At 39.0% G+C, this 21718-nt stretch overlaps 1 protein-coding gene across 1 annotated transcript in view; it reads left to right on the forward strand.

Moving 5' to 3' along the window:
- The window catches only part of CLYBL (citrate lyase beta like), a 127023-nt gene that overhangs the window by 86283 nt on the left and 19022 nt on the right, over positions 1-21718 (forward strand). The window contains exons 4-7 of the mRNA XM_026845675.1: positions 11855-12043; positions 15602-15703; positions 17513-17606; positions 18981-19148. Of these exons, the coding sequence (XP_026701476.1) occupies positions 11855-12043; positions 15602-15703; positions 17513-17606; positions 18981-19148 (553 nt within the window). The remainder of the gene's footprint in view (positions 1-11854; positions 12044-15601; positions 15704-17512; positions 17607-18980; positions 19149-21718) is intronic.

Consider the following 21718-nt stretch of genomic DNA (forward strand, 5'->3'; position numbering starts at 1 on the left):
TAGAGAAATCTGGAGCAAAGCTAAGCCCAGGAAAAAGGGAGGGGGGGGGTGTGTGTTTTTTAGGATATGATTGTATTTCTCCCTGTCCTACTCTGTTTGATTGGTAAGTTAGTGGTGGTGGTGTTCAAAGTAAATTGATGTTGGTTTTTTTCTTCCCCAATTGAGTCTGTCTTTTGCCTGTGGCCATAACTGGTGAGTCATCCCTCCCTGTCCTTGTAGCCTTTTATTTTATTTTCTCCTTCCCATCCCTGAGGGGGAAGGAGTAAGTGAGTGACTGCATGGTGCTTAGTTGCCCTCTGGGCTTAAACCTCAACACTCTGCCATCCTGTGATTTTGTGACCCTGTCTGAAGCTCACTGGGGAAGATGATAGATAGAATGAGGAATCAGAAAAGAAAGAGACTTCAGGAAGATAACACTTTACAACCATTTTCTGGTACTGTTGTACCTGGTATAGCACCCCCAGACATTGGAGTAGTCTGGTGGGCTCAAGAGGGACAACAGACTTTTTCCTGCACCTGTGCTGCAGAAACCTACTGTCTCTAAAAAGGAGACTTCCTAGGAAGTTTATTGACAATTGCATGCCAAATGAAAGAGTGGGGAAAGAAATGGGTAGGGAACTCGCTGACAGATGAAGCTGAGTAACCCTGATGTCACTGCATATTTTGCCCTCAGAAATAAGTGAAGTTCTGTAGATGTAGAGCAATGTGAGGACCGCCTTGAACTGTACTGGCCACAGCCCCATCCCAAGTGAAAACAAAGAGTCCTTAACTAGGAAAGGACCTGAATGACCTGCGGTATCCAGCAGCATAACCACACACCAGCACAAGTGCCACAAACATGCTGGCAGGGACAGTGCCTCAGTGCCCAGCTGGAATGAGCAAATGTAGCCAGGGAGCTTCCGGAGGTTGCAGGAGCAGTTGCCAGATGGACACAATGCTCAGTGGCCGGCTGGCAGCAGAGGAAGCAGCCACTGCCAAGGAAAGGGAAAGGAGCATCACCTAAGTCCCACCAGGGTTAACATGCACCTGATGCAGGTGATGGGAGTGGGGATTCTGGCTGGAGAAGGTGTCTCTGAGCACTTTGGGGGAAAAACTACCTTCTGTTCTCAATATGAAACACATTATTACTGGGGCAATCAAAAAAAGTGTAAACAGGTTTAGCAAGTAAAGCAGAACAGTTCCTCTTAAAAAGCACTCGTTAGGTAAGTAGGACATGTTTTCATGAATCTCTTTTGACAGTCCTTCATTCAGATCAGGAAGGAGAATCATATCAAGCCAAAGGCATAAAAGAATTGCCAAATACATATTTAGTCCAGACAGTTACACAACAATAAAGCAAGTTGGGCAAAAATGTGAGGGAAAAATAAAGTGAGAAAAAAAGGCAATTTAATGGGTGTCAAACTTGTGAATACTGGATTCCCTTTTATCACTGTTGTTTTAAAATTAGTACAATAAAAACAAAGTAGCAGTATTATATGAATGCAATTATACTGCTGTAAAATCCTGATTGTCCAAGAAGTTCATTCACACAGGAAAATAAATTATACTGCTAGCAGCATTTTGGTAAACAGATGCATGCCAAAGTTCTATATCAATTTAATGTTATTGGTATCAACTAAATTCAAAGTAGTTAAATCAGTACAAATGCAGGGTCCAGTCTGGCCCCAGCATATATTATATGTGTTAAGAAATGGTACAAAGCTGAAGCCATCTTATTAGTCTTTTACTGACATTGCATTTGGCAGAATCATTGACTAAAGAATGAGAAAAAATACCTGATAAGCCACACGTAAAGAATTTGAGCTCAAGGCCTGGCAGAATGATTGTAGTGGATGAAATCCATGTCAGATTTGGACTTGGACAGATCTAAGAGTAGGTAACAAAAACACAGGTGAAGGAGCCCACATGTTCAAGATTCTAAAACATTTTGAAGGGAGCAACCTAAGTGAAGGCAAAAGTTGTGTTAGTCAAGTAATCAATGATTTAACTAAGTGCCCTGCTTCCAGATACCTCAGTCAGTTATGCTGAGGTAACATTATGGGTAGAAACATATGGATGTAAAAACGGGGGCTCCTACTGATGATTGCTACATGATGCAGGCCTTTGCTTGAATCTTACCTGCTACTCACCTCATTAGCACAAAACAAGTGAAATAATAGGTGCTTAGCTAGTTGACTCTGGTGGAAAAAACAAAACAGCTCAAGCTTTCCATGTTGCCCCTCCTAACTGCTTGTGTCATCCCTTGCAACCCTTGCTTTCAGTAATGCAGTTGTTTGTATGGCCATGCTGTAAATGGGACTGCTGAAATGGTCTGGAGTTAAAAAAATTCCTACTCTCTCTGCAGACATAAAATAAACCTGAGTTTTTTCTAATATGATTATTTCAGTGATCCCGTTTGCATCTTGGCTTGAAAAACAGTTGTATTGGAAATGCTTGCATGGAGAAAAAGTGGGGCATGGATTGGGAATAAGCTGAAAAGGGTAGAAATTGCTTAGATCTCTCAGAAATAAACATACCATGATTTATCTTATACTTTTATTGGGAAATATGCACCAACTTTACTTTAAATTTTTGCCCATATTCCAGAAGCTCCACTAAGAAACACCTTCTCAGTCAGCCTAGCATTTAAAAGTAATTGATTTCATCAGAAAACAAACAAACAAACAAACCAACCCAACAAAAAACCCACAAATGGTTGAAGAAAAGCTTAGGAAAAGAAATGTCACAAGTTCCAGTAATTTGTCCTACTGCAATCAAGAATATCTGAATGAGAAACTTAGAAAGGTTTCCAAGAACACCAATAAACAATTATGATTTCTTCTCTACATGTCTATAAAGAAGTGTATTATATTGTACCAGTACAATGCATCTATCAGTGATGTACAAACACGGTACTACAACCATAGGATTGACACAGGGGTGACTTGACCTAGAAAAGAGGCACCTCCTAGGTCCCACTTTAAAACTGGAGAAAAATCTTAGTTCCTTTAACAGCAATCATAGGTCTAGGCAGGAAAAAAAATCACATTTCCAGGTTTGGTTTAGACCACAGAAAATGAGTAATTTCTAAAAGGTCCTTACTCCTTGTCATGGATACATGAGTCATGGAGTTAATCTTATTTTATACATGGGCTCAGTCTCTGCTTCAGCTAGTCACTGCTGATGCGGGGACACATGGGACATGGCATTCCGGTGTTGTTTCCCCTCTCCCACTTCAGGGGCGTGGGGGTGGAAAGAAGGGGGTGCACTTGCTTTTGTACTGCTTCCCATCCTTCAGGGACTCTGCCAAGAGTGAACAGCTAGCTGTAATGAGCTTCATCATATCATTAGGAGCATCTGAGAAAATGTTGCCTACAGGAGGTGCTAAAACCTGCATTTGGGTTGGAGTGGGATGTTTGGGTTCCTTGACCCACCCCAGGCACCCATCCAAGTGGCATCTCTATCAGAAGGAAGCCCTTCTGGTAGAGAAAGAAGAAAGATTTCTGGTAAAATCCAACGTAGTGAGGTGGGTCTTTAAAGTAAGCACTGACTGAGAAATATGTGTGTAAAACAAGTTTTCTTTGCAGGAAAGTGCGAGTCAATTTAGTGTGAATCCTGTTAGACCAACTTTCCTGTGTTGAACATATTCCTAGCATTATTCTCCCATGGAAGTATTTACAGCAATTACAGGCTACTTCTACAATGCTAAATGCATCTGATCCAAGGAGAGATCCCTGCTTCCCTTGCCTATTGGGGCAGATGTCCACACTGTGTAGGGGCAAACCTCCAGAGCAGACTGACTGCAGTGACAGATACGTAGCACATGGGTCTGGGTCTCCCCATGACACAGAGTGGGGCTTTGATGGACCTACAGTATGATTGTTTTTCTGGGTAGTTTTCTTCAGTTCCAGCAGCTGAAATAATATGAACAAAATGTGAGGGTTTTTTTAACGTTTAGCTGAAGATACATGTTGCATGCCCTGGGGCATGGCAAGGTGGCATATGGGACTGAAGGCACACAGAGCTTGCTGGAGCAGCGTCACAGGACTGAGCAGGTTGGAAGCAGGTGAACTTGGCGTAGTCCTGCCCGTACTGCTCTTTGGGCGTGATGCCTGGAGAGATCCATCTCTAAAACCACTCGCTGTGTTTTGGTTTGGAGGAAACTGATTCACTCCCTCAAAAGGGGAGTCTGGATGTGAATGAGCAGTTGTGCCTTGTGGACAGTCGAGGCCCAAGACCTTCAGCTGAAGCTGGGAGCTAAGTTATCTGATGGTATAGATTTTCTCAGAAGGTGTATAAGCAGAAATTGATACGAATGATGTGATTGCACAAGGCCACACAGGGCTACATGAGATATTCTGCTTTTAAAAACTGCCTGTGAGATGAGAAGGTTTAAGAAGCCCTCTTCTAGATGGCACAAGAACCCACCTGGTGGGCTGACTTCCTGGGGGTGCCTTGCTCAACATAAGATACCTGAGTGACCAGTTAGTGTCATAAATCCCACGCTAAACCTGTTACATGGAAACACATGTCTAAAAATGTAAGTGGAAAATGAAGAGGTGAGAGCTTTTTTGCACAAGTAACAATTTTACTGTGAACATGACCTGTAAACACTTGGATATAGGGAATTCTCTGGGATTTTGATCACATTACAGAATATTAATTTGCTACTTTACCAAGGCAGATAAAGCACTTCATGAAAACTGAGATGAGCTGTTAATCAGTATTTGCACAATACCAAAAAGCATGCACGGTTGTTCCAAGCTTTCTCTTTGAACACCCAGTTTTATTGAGACTGCAGGTGTACTGAGAAAAGTTTCTTCCAGAAAAGAGGAATCATGAAGAAAGACATGGCACAGCTGACCTGATTTTTCTTAAAGCTGCCTTCATTCCTAGGGGCTTCTAAGCAGCTTGGGGCAGATGCTGGCTCCTTCAGTACAAGCAGGTGTAAGCCTCTGTCCAGTTGTTTTCTTTCTGATAGACTTCTATTTGCCTTTAGCTTGCTTTTAACTTTCCACACTGTTTAATGTTCACCCCTTTTGGCTTTAATGCTTTTTTCAAATAATTTATTAAATAATTGAGGCAGTAATTAAACAGCGCTTCTGATGGTACCCATTTGCTGATCTTCAAAACGTTTGATCCATATCTCACTTAGAATCACCACACCTGAAATCAGTTGCTGAACAGGGATTGGGATTGCTAAAGCAGATTGACTTTCGATGGACAGCAGTGTATTTCATTATCAGCATTAACAAAAAGATGTATTTATAAAAATAAGAAATGAATGCCTAAATGTACGCATTTTCCATAATAATTTATTACATCATTGCAAGTAAATATACCTTAAACTAGAATATTTTAAAATAAAAAATTAGCATAACATACAGTTAAGTTCGTGTGCTAGATGAAAGAAAGGTATAGCCTTTTTTTTTAATTGATACATCAGATAGAGTATTTTGTAGTCTCATGAAGCAGCTCATTCGGACTGTCCAGGAAGACTAATTAACACTAATGCTTCTAAAGAATTTTCATTTGTGATGCTAATCTGTCACAAAACCAAAAGCATCCTCGGAAAGCTAGGGAATAGAGTAAAGAGACTACATCTTGCAGCCAGCTTAAATTAGTGTTAGCTTGATTTGTTTTAACTGAAAGGCTGTTTATGTCTCTTTTGTAAGTGTTTATAAAAGTTGGCAGACAGAAGAATAGCTGCCTACGTACATGAACAAAATTTTCTTTTATTGAAGCTGTTGTATATAGTACTGCCATTAAAAAACCTTTTGAAATATTTCTGTACACATAGTCTTAAGGTATAAGCCTGTCTCTGTGTTTATGTATACACACACACCATGCTGTTTTTTTATGCTAAGCCCTCATATTACATGAATATTTCTATGTGCCAATTCATTCTTAGTAGCTACTGGCCTCTGTTTAAATTTCTATGAGATACATACAAGTTGGAAAAGTATCTTAAACACAACTTGTGAAAATGTCTTGCTCTTGCACTAATATACACATCTTTGGGTACCCCAGCTCAGCAAAAATGTAGTCCTTGCATATCTGAAGCACCCCTAAAGCTTTACTGGGATTCGTGAGCCCTGGGTCTTGGGCTGCCGGCTGAGTGGACCTCAGGTTCTTGTTCTCTGGTACCACATGTTCAGAGCATCTCAAGACAGGCCATTACTTGATCGATCATCATTCATGGAAATTGCCCAACTCTGGTGATGTCGGAAAGACCCCATCTAATATCTTCAGGATCCACACGGTCCACACTGGTAGAGGGGAGGAGAGGCTTACTAAGCTCCCATGGCAGCAAGCAGGTCCTAGCTATTCATAAACAGCTTTAAGAGATCTTGTCCTTTAAAAATACAGGATAAATATCATTGATAGGCACACTGATACATTCCTAGACCTTAAATGACACTTCTAGGAAAATGGGCAAAGGTAAGATTCCTCAGCAGAGCATAATTAAATTGCAGCTTAGTTCATAATACTGACCATGGAAGTTTGCTTCATTTTAGTGTTGTTAGACCATGTACTGCATGTAAAGACAATTAGCAGAGCAGAGAGAAAAGCAGCAGATGCTAGAGATGCACAGAGTTAGATGACTCATTATGTCATGAAGAATCTCTCTTTCAGAAAAGTGAAAAGGTTGGTATAAAAAAAGAAAAGGTTTGAATAACCAAATAACCATTAAGGAAAGAATTTGAAGATTTCAGGAAAGAGTGGCAGAAAAATCAGAATCTTACAGCACTCTAAAAACATGCGTTTGCCTGAACTGCAGAGAAGCACCAACATACACGATGGGAGACCCTATTCTCCCTCCTCCTCCTCACTCCTGCCCCTTCTTTCCTTTAGGATTACACGGTGGGTTTGTCATGTTCCCTACTTAACTAAAAGAAAATGTGCTAAGTCTTTAAAAACTCATCACCTGTTTATCTGCTCAAAGATAACTATAAGAAATTATTTAGTAACAGCTTCCTGAAGGCTTTGCAATGTATGCATGTTTTACAGCAATTTTTCAGTCTAACAAGACTAACTAGAAATAAGTCTTTGCTATTTCAAAGATTTATTCTCCTGATGCATGTAAGGTAGAAGGCAAGTCTCGTGAACTAAGCACCTCCTGTTCTCAGAAACATTCTGCTCCGCGGTTACAGTTCTCTTTGTTTCCTTAAAAACGAATGTAATTTGTCTTTCCTCTTGCCAGTCTCATCTGTGAATTTGAAACTAAATGAAGTATCATTCCATGTGGCATCATTTCACTGATGGAGCGTTAAACATATAAAAAATGTCAGCCTTTCCCTCTGCAGAAACTCAGTTTTGCCCCAAAAGTGCTGTGGGTATATAATATATGTGCACTTTTGCAAAATCTTATTTGAGAGAAACATTTGTAGAGTATGCACTAATATAAGTGGCAAAGATTCAACAATGTCAAGTCCTGTAAACAAACCACTCCAGGGAAGTAACATTAACACATAATTGTATGTTTTTACCGTGTCAGACCTGTCACAAAAAATAACTTGAATTGTGATTATAGTAATTAATTTTTCCTCTGCCATTTGAAACATGCAAACTTATTATGGCAATGAGGATGATAGATTCTGGCCTGCCATTTTAGCATATCATATATTTACATTTCCATACAAATAATTATCACCAAAAATGTTAGCAGGATGAGATCTATACATAAACATATCTTTAAGTATACCCACTATCTTAATGTTAAGACCTGAAGGTCTTGAGGAAAAAAAAGGCGATAAGACTAAGCAATAAAGGTAAAGCAAAACAGAGATTTTGTCCCCAGAATCAGGCAAATCTAGAAATCACAGTGCTGGAAAACTGGTTTGTAGGGTATCGTACCAGTTTGAAAAGAAGAAAATGTCATTTTTCCGTCTGCTGTTGCAGTCCCCAAAATTCTGTTAATCTGACCATCTTTGCTTCGTTATTGCTGTATTAACACTGTGTCCAGAGTGAGTGGGTGGCTGAGCTTCCAGCTCTGTGGCATTCCTTCTGTTTCGAAGCAGAAATTTCTATGTCTTGACATACAACTTAAAGAAAAAAATGGAGAAAAAAAAAAAAGGAAAGGTACTGATTTAGCTGATAGGAGACTATGATAATACTATTACCAAAGGCACCTATTTAGGTGCGCTTATATGGTGTAGTTTTATTAATAAGCCTGAGGGGCTTCTTCTTCACCACCACCCCTTCCCCAGGTTTTGCGCTCTGCCTGCCTGATCCCATCCGACAGTAGAGCTGATACCGCACTAATCCCCGCAAGTTTGGGACTAATGAACTAACTGCTGCGCTGCCGCCACGGAGCTTGGTCCCAAACTATACTGTACTTCACACTCGATTTATTCTCCAGATGGCGAGACTGCGCAGCCCCGCCGCGAGGGACCACCTCTTCCACTGGAGTGTAAAAGTGGACGGATGTTGTTTTCTTTGCAGATTTGATAATTCAGAGCTAGGAACTCATGAGGATGGTTAGTTATTAGGTTTAACGGGTGCCAATCGAGCCGGCAACACACATATTCCCATCTTTAATTTCAATGTCTGTGTGTCTGGGTGGTGGTGGATTTGTCGGCGATGCTGCGTCACTGAAACCTTTACCTTCTCCCATTGGCATAGCTGCATGTGGTAATGAACATCTTCCTATGTACTCCACAGAGTCAAACAGAAGGGATGTTAAAATAGCAACTCTGACCGATGTGGGTTTTTTTCCCAGTGGGTTTTCCAGCACAAGTTGTGTATTTAGTGTATTTTAATAATATCAGTTTACCATGAAATTCTCTGTCGTCTTTCTCTCTTGTTCATTTTGATAAAGAACCCAGTCCACATGGGATCCAATGGAGATACCACCATCCCAAGTTACCTGGGGATGGAATTGTTTACTTAAGAATCAGGTTTATTTCTTTATCAGCTATTCATTCACAACAGAGTACTCTCCAGTGTTGTGGTTCTCATGTGAAGAACAGAGTAAATATTTTTTTTCACCGTTCCTTAAAATTTCTGGCTTGGCCATTCTTGGTAGGGACCTTACATAGTGTTTGGAAAATGTGTTTATTCTTGCATCTACTACCATAAAGACATTACTGTATCAAGGACTACTTTTTTCTCTACTGTTACGATGTTGAAGTAGTTTACCTAGCTTAAAATTTTAGCTTTTGCATGGATCTTACAAGAATAGCATCTACATTTCCCTGGGTAATGAGGAAGAAATAACTCTCCTTTCGTCCATGGTTTTAGTACATTTAGTCAAAGGTTTTAGTACATTTTTTTATTTACCCATGAAATGTTTTATTGGAAGCCTGGGTGGGGATATGATACACCCCACTAACATCAATGGGTTTTTCTCCATTGTAGGAAGCGTAGGCACCAAGTCAGCCCCCTCACGAGCTCTGACTTTGGCAGCCAGGTCCTCTCAGTTTGTCCCACAATTAGAAACGTAAATTGAATCCTGATGTGGAAACTATAGTGACTAGAAGCATTTTATCATGGAAGGGAAATGTTTCCATTCCTGGGGTATCTAAGCAGACAGATCTAAAATGTAGTGGTTCTAAGCAAATGCATCAATTCTCAACCCAACAGATGGCATGGGTGTGTTAACTAACATAGCAACATATTTTCTATTAAAATATGGGAAAAAACAACAACCCCCTCCCCATGTTTGTTGGTTGGTATAAATTCAGTGAAGTTGTTGGTTATTTTTGGGATACGTACCAGAGGGCTGCACATTTAGTTTATGTAAATTGATAACAGCAACAGCCTGTTAATAAGTGTTTTGTATGGAAATATACCTAGAAAGACACGATCTGTCTTTTTTGGGAAGGGAGTTTGCAGCCTGAGGAGAAAAATAGCTAATGAGACGCTCTACTACTCATTATTATAATGTGAAAAAAATTATAATGAATTAGGCTGTAAGTTTGCAAGAGATGTGCCTTCAGTAGGAATTGGATGCTGCCTTAGTGGATAATTTGGGGAGATCTTTCTTTTGCAAATTGGATCAGTGTGTGCTGAAACGGTGATAATCTGACTTTAATTAAAAGCATAAATTGGTTTGGAGCGTGTTTTTAAGCTACCCTTCTGCATTATATCCAGAAACTTTCAGCCCAGCCCTAGAAACCCATTATCCCTGGTTGGAGAAGGAAAACATAGGGGATTTATATTACCCGGTATTGGCATCATATGGTTTGGTTTACCTAATTCGGAAGCACCATTTCAGACGGCTGTGTGCCGGAGCTGTCTTCCAGCTGGACGTGTTTGTAGTAAACAGTCATCTTTGTGTGGCTTTCCTAATGGTCCCAGTCAGAGTCCATTCACAGCAGTTCGAACGTTTTGGGTTGTATTTTCCAGAGATTACCTCTGAACATGCCCCTTGATCGCAGCACAGGGATGCGTACATGTGCGCCTTGTTCCCGTCTGTCCGATTAACAGGCATATGCTCCCAACCTTCAGAGAAGCACGGCTAGTAGCCCCAAGCTGAAGGCTGTTTGCTTCAGATTTCATTAACTTTCTGCTTCATTATTCCTTCCTTTTAACCAGTTAAGAGCCATCACTTGCTTTTCTCTAAACTTACCCTAATTATCAAGGGTCCCAGCCCTGTAAATCAGTACACTGCAGATCTGTCTTAAACTGGCCCGGGAGACCCTGTTCTGATCGGACCTGACAACTGTAAGCTACTGTTCCCTCACACTGTTTAACTCAGACCACATTGGGAAACCGCCTCTGCCCCTCTCGCCAGCAGAGATTTGCATCCGTCTGGTTTAAATCTACTGTCATGTGCTGTCTTGCTGATTGGTATTAGCCTGGATATTAACTTTGATGATTTTTTTTTTATTTTTTCCCCTTGAGTTTGCCTGTTTTCTTGAAAAGCATCTCTATTCAGTGACTGCATATTGTTAAAGTCATTCCTGAACCTCCGTGAGTCAGGAGCTTTAAAGTTTTATTAGCCCCCATAAAAACTCTTCACAAATGAAATGACTTTTGATAAATGTGCATTTTGACAATGCGAATTTGTTAGGGGCTGTTGGCAAGTGGAAGGAATTTGGGGTTGAAACTGCAGTTGGCAGGAAGCAAGGAGCCCAGCACCCTCCTTCCCCCACTTCCTCAACTTCTTCTCCAGGCCAAGAAATGCATTTCATTTCAGAAAAGCATGCAAGTATTCTTCGTGCAAATCAACTACTAAACAGATTTGTAAATTTACATTCACAAAAATAGCGAATGGCCATGGGAAGCACGTGTCTCTGGAGATTTTTTTTTATGCCAGCAGGAGAATAGCTTTTTTATATGGGTCAAGAAAAATCTCCAAGTTATTTTGGTGTTGTTTTTACGTGCAAGTTGTAAACTCTAGCACAGCTTTAATACACTTCGGATACGTGGAGAGAAGGAAGATTTATATAGCAAAACCAAAGAAGTATATGTACATCTGTGCTTACTGACATCCCGGCAATATAGAAATTAATTACAAAAATGAATTGGTTTATGCCAATTTAATAATATGCTGGTTTTGTGAGTGCAGACAGTTAGTGCCACACATTATGGTGAGTATAAAGATTTCTGTTTGTTAGACATGTTCAGCACTAGCGGACACAAAAATCTTGTTTTCTATAAGTGGTGGTGTAGAAATGCTTAGACATAAAACCTGATCATTTTATTTACCAGTTATAAAGAAATGAGGAAAGTAAAATTGCGAGGTGCTGGTGATGACTGTTCAATTAAAGTCCAAGAGTGACAGACATTTTGGGGACACCAATATATTTGCTGTCTAGCTTTTCCTCCACATTGTTTCAATAACTTTTCTGCTCAATGCACTTTTCTGTCTCTAGAAAATATGCTTTCTTTATCTTCTCTTGTGCCTCTAAACTACTATATATTGTAGAGAGAAGCAAGACTGACTGTTGTGAAAACACTTGAAGAGTTTGACTTTGGCCATGCCGAAAAGTGTGTTAGGATAAACTCCGTGTCCAGTGGTCTTGCAGAAGAAGATCTAGAAGTGCTTCTGCAGTCTAAGACCCTTCCTTCAAGCATGATGCTGCCAAAGGTTGAAAATGTTGAAGAAATAAGATGGGTGAGTACCAACAACACAGTAGCTTTTGACTGAAGCTGTTGGGCCAAGTTCACACAGGCATAGACTCTGAGTTACGAGGAAGGATGCAAATACAATATAATAATGTTGCTTGGCTAAAGTAATTAGGAAATGCATCCATTTAAATGTGTGTAAGATGTGCTGTATAAAAAGCATACATGGAACACCTTGCGTTTATAAAGAAAACCAGGTTTATTTCTCCCACAGTCAACAAAGAATCAATATTGATGTCAGAGTATATTATCAAAAATAGAAGCGTTGGTATCTGACTCTAACTGTCCTAATGAGCACAATTATTGTCTCTGTCTGTACACCTTAGATACATGCATTGTAAGCAGGAGATGGGGAAACCGTGTTAGAGACATATGAAAAAATGGGTTGGGGGGAAGGTCACTCCTTGGGGCAACTGGAGGAACAAACAGGAAGCTTTTAACTAGTGTTTTTAATTAGCACAGATATTATTTCCTGAACAGTTCTCTATTTCTTCCTTTTTAATTGCTGGCAGGTGTGTTTGTGTTTCACGACTGACTTTTCAGCCAATAAAAACCTGAAATGTAAATGGTTGGCATGTCAAATTACTTAAGAAAACTTTGAAATAGGCCTAATTATACTATAATTGTTTTAATTGTCAAGAAAGGGGGACATTTGTTTAGATATACCATTATTGCTCTAACATGCCAGTAAAGGAATAATACTAAATTATTCACTTCTATATTTTTGCAAACCGCTAGCCAAGCAACTAGCACGCGTGCAAGCTGTGATGAAAGGCAGGCAGATGTATGAGGATCTATTTTAATCTCAGCATCTAACCTTGATCAAACCATTGAGATAGGGCGTGAGCATACAACTGAGCAAATACGTTGGGTACATGACGAGCCCCATCCATTCTGTGGTGCTGCCCCTTTGGCCTCCACCCTTCACGATGGAAGGTACACCATCCCCTTCACCAACATTTAATTAAATTAACCAGAGTATACCTCTCAGGGTTTACAGCCATGTAAGTGTTAGATGTAACTTGTCAGTAATGAATATTCATGCTTCCAAACTGGCAGGGCCCTTGCTGCCACCAAGTAGGTTTTGCGGGGAGGTGGGATGCGGGGCCTCTTTGTCCCCTCATCCCCTTCCACCTTTCCTCTCTCTAACTTTGATTTCCATCCTGAAAAACAAGCCAGCCCCAGCAACTTCTGCCTCATGGTCTGCCTTTTGCTTCCCTCTCACTTTGCCCAACCTTTGCACACAAAGAGTGTACTCTGCTTAATGCCACTGCCTTCTTTTCTCAGTCATCCCAAAATTCACTCTGGCATGATTTTTCAGCCTCCCAGAAGCTGTTTATTTCCCCCCACACATACCCTCCCCCCCCCCCTCATTTTTATTTATGTGCAGCAGAAAACCTGGAGGCTGATGCACAACTAAAAGATGGGCTTACTTGTTTTCTTTTGTGTGAGAATCTCTTGCTTTCCTTTTGTCCCTAGTGTGGGTACTTGTTTGACTGGCATGGCTTATTGGACTATAACAAGCGTAACTCTCCCTCCTTTGTGGCGGGACAATTCTCCCACAAATCCCGACCAGTGTGCATTCTTCCTGACACACTATTGGGTGTGCACTGGAATTGAAAGAATTGCTGAGGCCTTGCTACTTCATCCCCTCCCCAAGCTTTGTGGGTTTTTTTTCCCTCCGCCTTCTTTTTTTTTTTTCCCCTCTTTCTCCCTGAAATGAACACTTTACTGGGCCGGAAACATTTAATCGTCTCCTTTTGAAAAAAAAAAAAAAAAAAATTAATTGAAACTTCTCCACTCGTTACCTTTTGTATTGGTGCTTATTGCAAATTTTTTTAAAGGGAGAGGAAGTGAGACGATATTTAATTAAATGTGCTTTTTTTTGTTGTTTACCTTCAAAACAAAAGATAGCAAAAATCCCAGGAGTGTGATGTGTAAAATATTTTAAAACAAAATAAAATCTCTGCTGCTTTAACTTTCACTTTAAAATATAAACACAGTAGCACTTTTTACTTTTTCTTCCCCCTTAAAAAGCAAAAATCAGATAGGAGTCTTAAGAATACGTGCGGATGCCATTATATTACCTAATTTTCTGCATTTGCCTGGACGAAGTTTACTGTTTTCTATCACTATAGTACCTGCCATACTGTACACTCACATGTGTGAATTGCGTTGATTATTATTTTTTTCCTCCTTGCACATTTTTGGGTGGAATTCTCTTCTCCAAGGAAAAGTTACCGAGAGGGCCACGATGACGATGCAAAGCAGGGATGGGAAGGGCAGAATTCTTCATCGAAGAAAGCTGTGATTTATTTTGGCCTAATTGTAAAGTTACTGCAAATTGCTGGAAAGCTTTTTTTCAAGATCTGGGTGATTAGATTTTCCTTCTTCTGGGGAGGGGCGGTGGGGGGAAACTAAAAGGGGAAATAACACCTCTAATCCAGCTTCTGGTAAATAGGCTGCCAGCTTTTAAAATGAGTTTCCTTTCTATTAGTCAGAATATTATGCTAAGCCTTAAGCATTAGTTTTTTATGTTGCCATAGCAGCCTTATTCCTGCAGGGTTGTGACCTGCGATGATTACAGTACAAAGCTTATAGGGTCTTGAAACCCCCTTTGAAGATGAAAAGTCTTTGATGGTTTATATTTATGCAAATCTCTTAGATATGATTTACCCAACTGAGACTGAATGGAGAGATGATTAAAATTCCCTTTCCTTTGATATCCATTAATAGTCGAATATTCCTTAAATTTAAAATATATGCATATGTTATTTTTGTCTTTATTTACTAACATATTTTTGCCATACCTGTGATATGTGTATCTCTGCACAAATTACTCGATCTGGAAAGACATAATAGATTTACAATATAGGACTGAGGGTTTTTTCCCCTCTTTTTTTTTTTTTTTTTTTTTCCTTTTGAAAGGGGAAAAATCTGTGCAAGAGCTTTTGTATGTTTCCAGATGATAGATTTTGGAATTTGGGCTACCCCACTGGCAGCTCAGAGCTAGCTGTGAACTGGTCTCATGGAAAAAATTGGCAAGCTTTGGTCTTCAAAGAATTAAACTTCCTTTTTAAGGCCTTCCTAGGTAAGCTAAAAAATTATGAAGAAAAGCCTATTGAACAAAAGGGTAACGGTGCCGTAATGAATAATACGGATGCCACTTAGAAGGCTGGGGAGCGCTTCCAGTGATGGCAGTGCTGGACCTGAAACAAAACCGGACCTCAGGTACAGCAGCACTTCATTGTTTTCCAGGGCCCACGGATTTGCATTTCACTAAGCCAGGGTGAGAGGTGCTAAGCCTGGGCTTTTTTTTTTGCAAACTAGTCTCCAAACTTAGAAATGTATGGGAATGCTGCTGTTTCGAATCTCAGGCCTTGTTAAAAGCTGGTTTAATTTTTTTACTTATAAGGTTTTGAGGTGGGGAGGGGTGTTGTTACAACCAGGTGAAAATTTAACGTGTTATATATACATGCAGATTGTTCTTGTTGGTTTTGGTTTTGTTTTTTTTTTTTCTCTGATATCTCATACTGTCTAGTTTTAGTTTTCAGACAAATTCTTACATCACCTAAAAGGCCGAACCCTTGTAGAACCAATGAATTTTATCCCCTTTGTGGAAACTGCAGTGGGCTTGCTCAATTTTAAGGTAAGCAGGTCTTGAAGCGTTCATATTTTGCCATCTCAGCAAACTAGGATAAGCAGAATATTCCCCAGTCTCCCCCTAATTTCATCAAGAAAGAGAGGTTAAAAATTACTAAACATATTGTTCAGTCCCCTAAAACATTTGTAGGTTGAACTCTCATGTTTGTATTGTAAAGGCCTTCATAAATTCAAAATATTTTGGTGACAGAACAGTTCCAAATAGTCCATGCCAAATAACAAAACCTCTCTGCATTACTCTTACCAGTTTTAACACAGTTGGAGTAGAAACAGTCTTCTCCAAAGATTTGGAATACTTACAGTGTTGCAATACGCTTGGCTATTTAGTAGCTGTCGCAAACTCAACTTTTGTATAACATTTAATTAGAAAAAATAATTAATCATCATTTCACTACTGCTAAACTGGCATCTTTATAATGGTTTCTACTGATAACATTAGAATCAAATTTCATGTTATGATTTTTGTGTGTGTGTGATGGGGTGTTTAATGCTACAATTAGAAGTATAATTAACTTTGAAAATAGGAAATATCTGAAGTATGTGCTCATTTTTCAGGGTAATTTTAGATCAAATCTTAAAGTGCATTTTAATATCAATTACTCCCCAACCTTTACTATCAAGCCCAGGTTTTTCAGAAAGGCAAGGCAGCGTGGCAATGAAACAGAAGATCTCGTGCACACACCAGGAATTCAGTGTTCCCCTCCCAAGCTCTAAGGGAAAAGTTTCAGACCAGCTGAGGACACACACATCAGAAGTGCCTCCAGAAGTAGTGGCAGGCCTCACAGGCAGCCTGCTTGTTGGATACAGCCATTTATCCTACAACACACGCTAACGTATCTAGGAACATAATAAAGCAGTAACCAAATAGACACACTCCTGTCCTGTGTGCATACACAGAATTAAATCCTATTTTAAACCAGCTGAGGTTTTTCTTCACCTGCAGTATTTCATAGTGGAATTTTTAATACTGCAGTGTCTGATGTTGGCAGGAGAGTTGCCTTTTAAAACACTCTGTTAAAGAATAATTTCTTGTCCCACCAGCTGCCATAGAACACCACCCATTAGTAGAGCTGGTAATTACATCTGTTTCTCTCCACATACCTTAGCCTTAAAAAATATTAATATTATCCAAACTTTGATGTAAAATAGCAATATTTGGGAAATGCACTTCTTCACAGAATAGCTACAGCAGCGAAATTTTTCTTGCCTTTATTTTAATACTTTTCTGCAGCACTTGTTGCATTTTTATCTTCCTGAGCTAATTTTTAGTTATATATAGCAGAGAACTTTAAATTGGCAATCCTATAAGGAATGCTTACATCCTATAAGGAATCTACAACCTTTTTAAACCATTCATAATTTTAATACAAGAGATTCTGATCTTTATTTCTGTTTCTCATTAAGATATATTACATGTCAAACTAATCAAATTTAATACTTTTGGTTTGCTTTTAAGCAGTATTTGACATGGGGTTTTTTCATATGGTTACATAAATATCTGGAGTAGTGATCACAGTAATACCCAGTGCCGTATGTCAAGCAGAAGGTAGGGAATCTGCTACGATGTCCTGTATTTACACAGTCTAGGCATATAGGTGCTTAGGGAAAGATAATGTTTTCTCTTTTGCTGAGTCATTTTAAAGCACTGTGCATAGTCGAACACCTACAGTGGCTTTGCTTAATAGGAGAAATTTTAGCTGAAGGATTTTGGGAACACTGAGTCGCTGTAATATCCTCTGTAGTTTTTCTGCATCCTGTATTTCTGTAGAAATTAATACTCTGTTCTCATTTGAAGGCTGTCTGTGAAGAAGCACTGAGAACAGGATCCCAGGTTGGCTTTCATTTGGACGCAGTTGTCTTTGGAGGAGAAGATTTCCGCGCCAGCATAGGTTGTTACCTGTGTGTTTACTATAAATGTTAACATATGACATTTGTATGGAGAAGCCCGATGTGATTTTTGGCCATTGCTTTTGCAACAGCAATACTTAAAGTAATAGCATCACTTCTGTGTAATGACAATGCTGCAATTTATATTTTCACTTTTCTCCTTAATTTTTTTCAGTGCAGAATGTCTCACTGGCAAATTAAAACATGGTCTCTGAGTGTTACAGGGCACTGACACTTTCTTGTGCTTCTTGGCATACAATACCAAAAATTAATGAAAAAAAAACCCAAAACCCAAAACCTGTTGAGTCACTGAAATTAATTTAAAATATCATTATCTGTAAGAAACATGCTTTTAAGAACTGCATTTAAAGTCCTAAAATTCTAGTGTCTGCTTTATAAATGTTTTACAGACAATTAGCAGTCTTTTGACATCATGAACAAATACTCTCTTGCTACATTTTGCTTTCAGAAATTTACGTTAAATGTCCCATGTCAATACAGCCACATATTCATGTGAAAGCACTATTAGCCTTCCTCAAAAATAGAGTATTTCACAATTTCTTTTATGAGAGGCTGCTTAGCTTCTTATTAATCTGATTCAGTTTGAAGATAAAAGTGCAGAGCTGTCAACATTTAAATTAAAAATAAGGACATTAATGTAAAAATGAGCATTGCTTTACTAAAAGATTCCTTAGAAAATCTGTGTCTAAATAGTGACCCTAAGGAAAGGGAAAAATTTAAAAAAATTTTTTTTCACACCAGTCTTCACATGAGCACATTGCTTAGCTGTTGCGCTGTGAGCACATGCAGTCTCATGAATGCTTTTACTTTTCAGAAGTCGACTACCATCAGTTTTTCATCCAAATACTAAAGCTTAAATATTCAGTTTAGGACATCAGTTGTGACAAGAATCAGAACCAGGGAAAGTGGAATTCTATTCTCAGTGTGAATTTTTTAACCATTTAGTTGTACCCAGTATATCAATTTGTGTAAAGCTTCTCTTGCTGTAATGCTTCTCATTGTACATACAGGAAATAATATAATCAAATAATTACTTCATGTTAGTTCCAAGTCAGCAGTCCTTACCAGCCAAAGCTTCCACTGACTTCAGCCTTCCTACTTCTAATTTGGACTAAATCAAAATCTGAATTTTCTAAGCTAGCGTTTAAAGAGAATACCTTTTTTCTTTTGCTAAAGCATTTTTTTTTTTTCTCAGAAGAGTATAATTTTGACGATGAAGCCTTGCACCCCTCTTCTCTTTTCTAAATTGGTTAAATGAAATCTCAAGCTTTCCTTTTTTTAACATAGGAAATCTTTAAAATAGAAAGGTTTAAAACAGTCTTGTCAGCTTTTCTTTGTTTTCATTGTTTTTGTAGGTGCAACAAGCAGTAAGGAAACTCATGATATTCTATATGCCAGGCAAAAAATAATAGTCACAGCAAAGGCATTTGGTCTTCAAGCAATAGACCTTGTTTACATCGATTTCCGAGATGAAGATGGGCTCCGCAGGCAATCAAGAGAAGGTGCCTCAATGGGTTTCACCGGTATGGCTTTCTGACGATGTCTCAAAATAAGGCATAGCTTCTTCAATTTAAATATACTGCACATTTACTGTCACTTAGACAAATAACTTGGGTTTTATTTCAGGTAATTTGTTGAAAAAATCAATAATACCAAGCTCTTCTGTTTATTAGCACCTTTAAGATTGGGGCTGGAAATTTTGCCTGAGAAGTCACAGGCTACTTTTTAAAACCACATCCCATGAAGCGTGTGACTGTTTTTGAAGAGAAGTTGGGGTAGAGGCTGTGCAGTGATTCCTCCCATCACAGAGCATGGGAAAGGCGATACTGTACTCCGCAGTGACCACTCTCCAATTGTTTCTTAAAATATGTGGTTCCCTTTCTCCTATTTTTTGTAAATGGCAGTTGTTAAAAAATGCTTTTTAGGTGAAGGAGTTGAGAAGCAAATCTCTTATGCTAATTATTAGGGGAAAGTTAATTTCTTATTATTTTCTTTGATTTGTTTTTCATCTCCTGGCTCCCCTCCCAGTAAGTGCTGGTGACACCTACGGGTATTGGCAGACAGCAAGAGCAGCAGGCTCCTTGCCCCAGAGTACTGTAATGCAGCCTGTTACCCTGTGATTGGTGTACCAGATCCCTCGGACACCCTGGTGGGACAGTGCAGCCACCAAAGATTGGGGTTTTGCAATAGAAATCGGCCATTTGACACATACATTAGAGAATTCTAGCATATAGGACAAACACTTTACATTAGTTGTCTCTGACCATCATTCAGGACACATGCACAGAAATAGCGGGGTTTTGTTACTAAAGGCGTAAGTCCTGATGATACCATCTAGCAAATTATATTTTTACAGCTAGTGGTATGTGACATCTTAAAGCACCAAGTAAAAAAGCAAGTGTTCTTTTAAGTGATCTCAACATGCCAGTGAAAGAATATCAATCGATGCTAATCGAGAGCACAAACTCTGCCTTACTGTCTGTTGAGCTTCAACATTTGCAAAACCAGATCTTCTTTCAGAGGCAAAACCGTTAGCTCCTCACGGCTACATTATGTGGGCTTCCACCCTTCATTCGTCTGCAATTGAAGTTGGGAAAATAATAGAGCTTCAGAATGGTAGCACCTGCTGATGGCTACCTAATCTTGACCAATATTTCCTAAGCTTAAGGAAAGGCTTGATTTTCCAAAAAATGTAAGCATCTGAACCTCCTGTTGACAGAAGATGGAGTTGCAGATGTCTAGCACCTTTGAGAGCACTCTAAATACACTAAACGTGTATTTAAATACTTAACTCAGGCTGCCAATTTAGGAAATTTGGAAATGCTCAGCATAAACAATGTTGATGGTGGTTTGGGCTCTACTGAATTTACGGTGGAAGTTGTCTGACACCAGGATAGGGTCCAGACAGGAGACAAATGAAAAGGTCACACATGGCAATTTAGGGCATAAAGGGAATTCCTAACTCGGCCATAGAGGTGTCCTGCCTTTCCACAGAGGGAGTAAAGATCTGTGAAAGGTACAGACTTGATTGAGGTGAACTCACAGCTCCTGCTCTGCCTCCTGTCTTTCTGCAACTATCATCAACACATTTCCAAAATCCAGCAAACAGCCTGACAACCAGCCCAGCCATAATTAGAGACAGGTAAATACTTTGGTGGCCAAAAAGAAAAAAAATTTTAAATCTGTTTAGGTCAAAACGGAACACCATTTTTCATATTTTTGGTTAAAAAAAAAAACCCAAACCCACATATTTGAGGTTGATCGAAATGTTTCACTTGTTCTGTTTCTTTTGCTTTCAGTTTATCTAATATTTTTATAATCTTTCTTGCTTATTCTGATTAAAATAAAATGTTATTTCAAAACTGAAAGCAAAAACATTTCATTCCAAAAATATATAAATGAAACATTTTAACATTTCCCATTTAATATTCATCATAGAAAATTACAAATGGGTTTTGGCTTAATCCATGACCTTGTATAAAGCAGAAGGCTGCAGATCATATTTGCCACTGACAGTCCCCTGATAACATGAGAGTAAAATACTGAAATCTTCCTTAATACCAAGTTCAAAACACACAATTCTTGTTATTTTTAAATATTTAAGATACCTTCCTACTACTTTTTCACAAAGAATCAAAAACATTGATATCAACAGGACTAAATTAAGCTGAGGCTTCCAAATTTCTCTCTCATCTGGAAAACACACACTTATTTGTATGCGTAGGGCCAAATTCACCACCCTCAAAAACTAATGCAAATCCAAAATATTCAGCAAAGTCGTATGTCCTTATAATTTCCCATATTCAGATTCAGACCAGTGGAATTGGCCTTAATGTAATATGTTCACTCAAGATTAAACAAGCAAAATAAAATAATGAAGAATTTACCAGCTTTTTAATTACTGTTGTGCCCCTCATTGCTTATTGTAGCCAAGTTTTCTTTTCCAGTTATCTTAAAAGCAGCCTGTTTTTCTTCAGTGAGTGTGTTTACATAAAATCAAATATTTCAAATGTAATTGAGCCGAATCAATAGATCTTTTATATGTATATTTATATATATATTATATATATGTATATGTTGGGGGGGGGGGGGG

The sequence above is a fragment of the Athene cunicularia genome, assembly GCF_003259725.1.
Source record: "Athene cunicularia isolate RWA chromosome 1 unlocalized genomic scaffold, athCun1 chr1_part1, whole genome shotgun sequence".
NCBI lineage: Eukaryota > Metazoa > Chordata > Aves > Strigiformes > Strigidae > Athene > Athene cunicularia.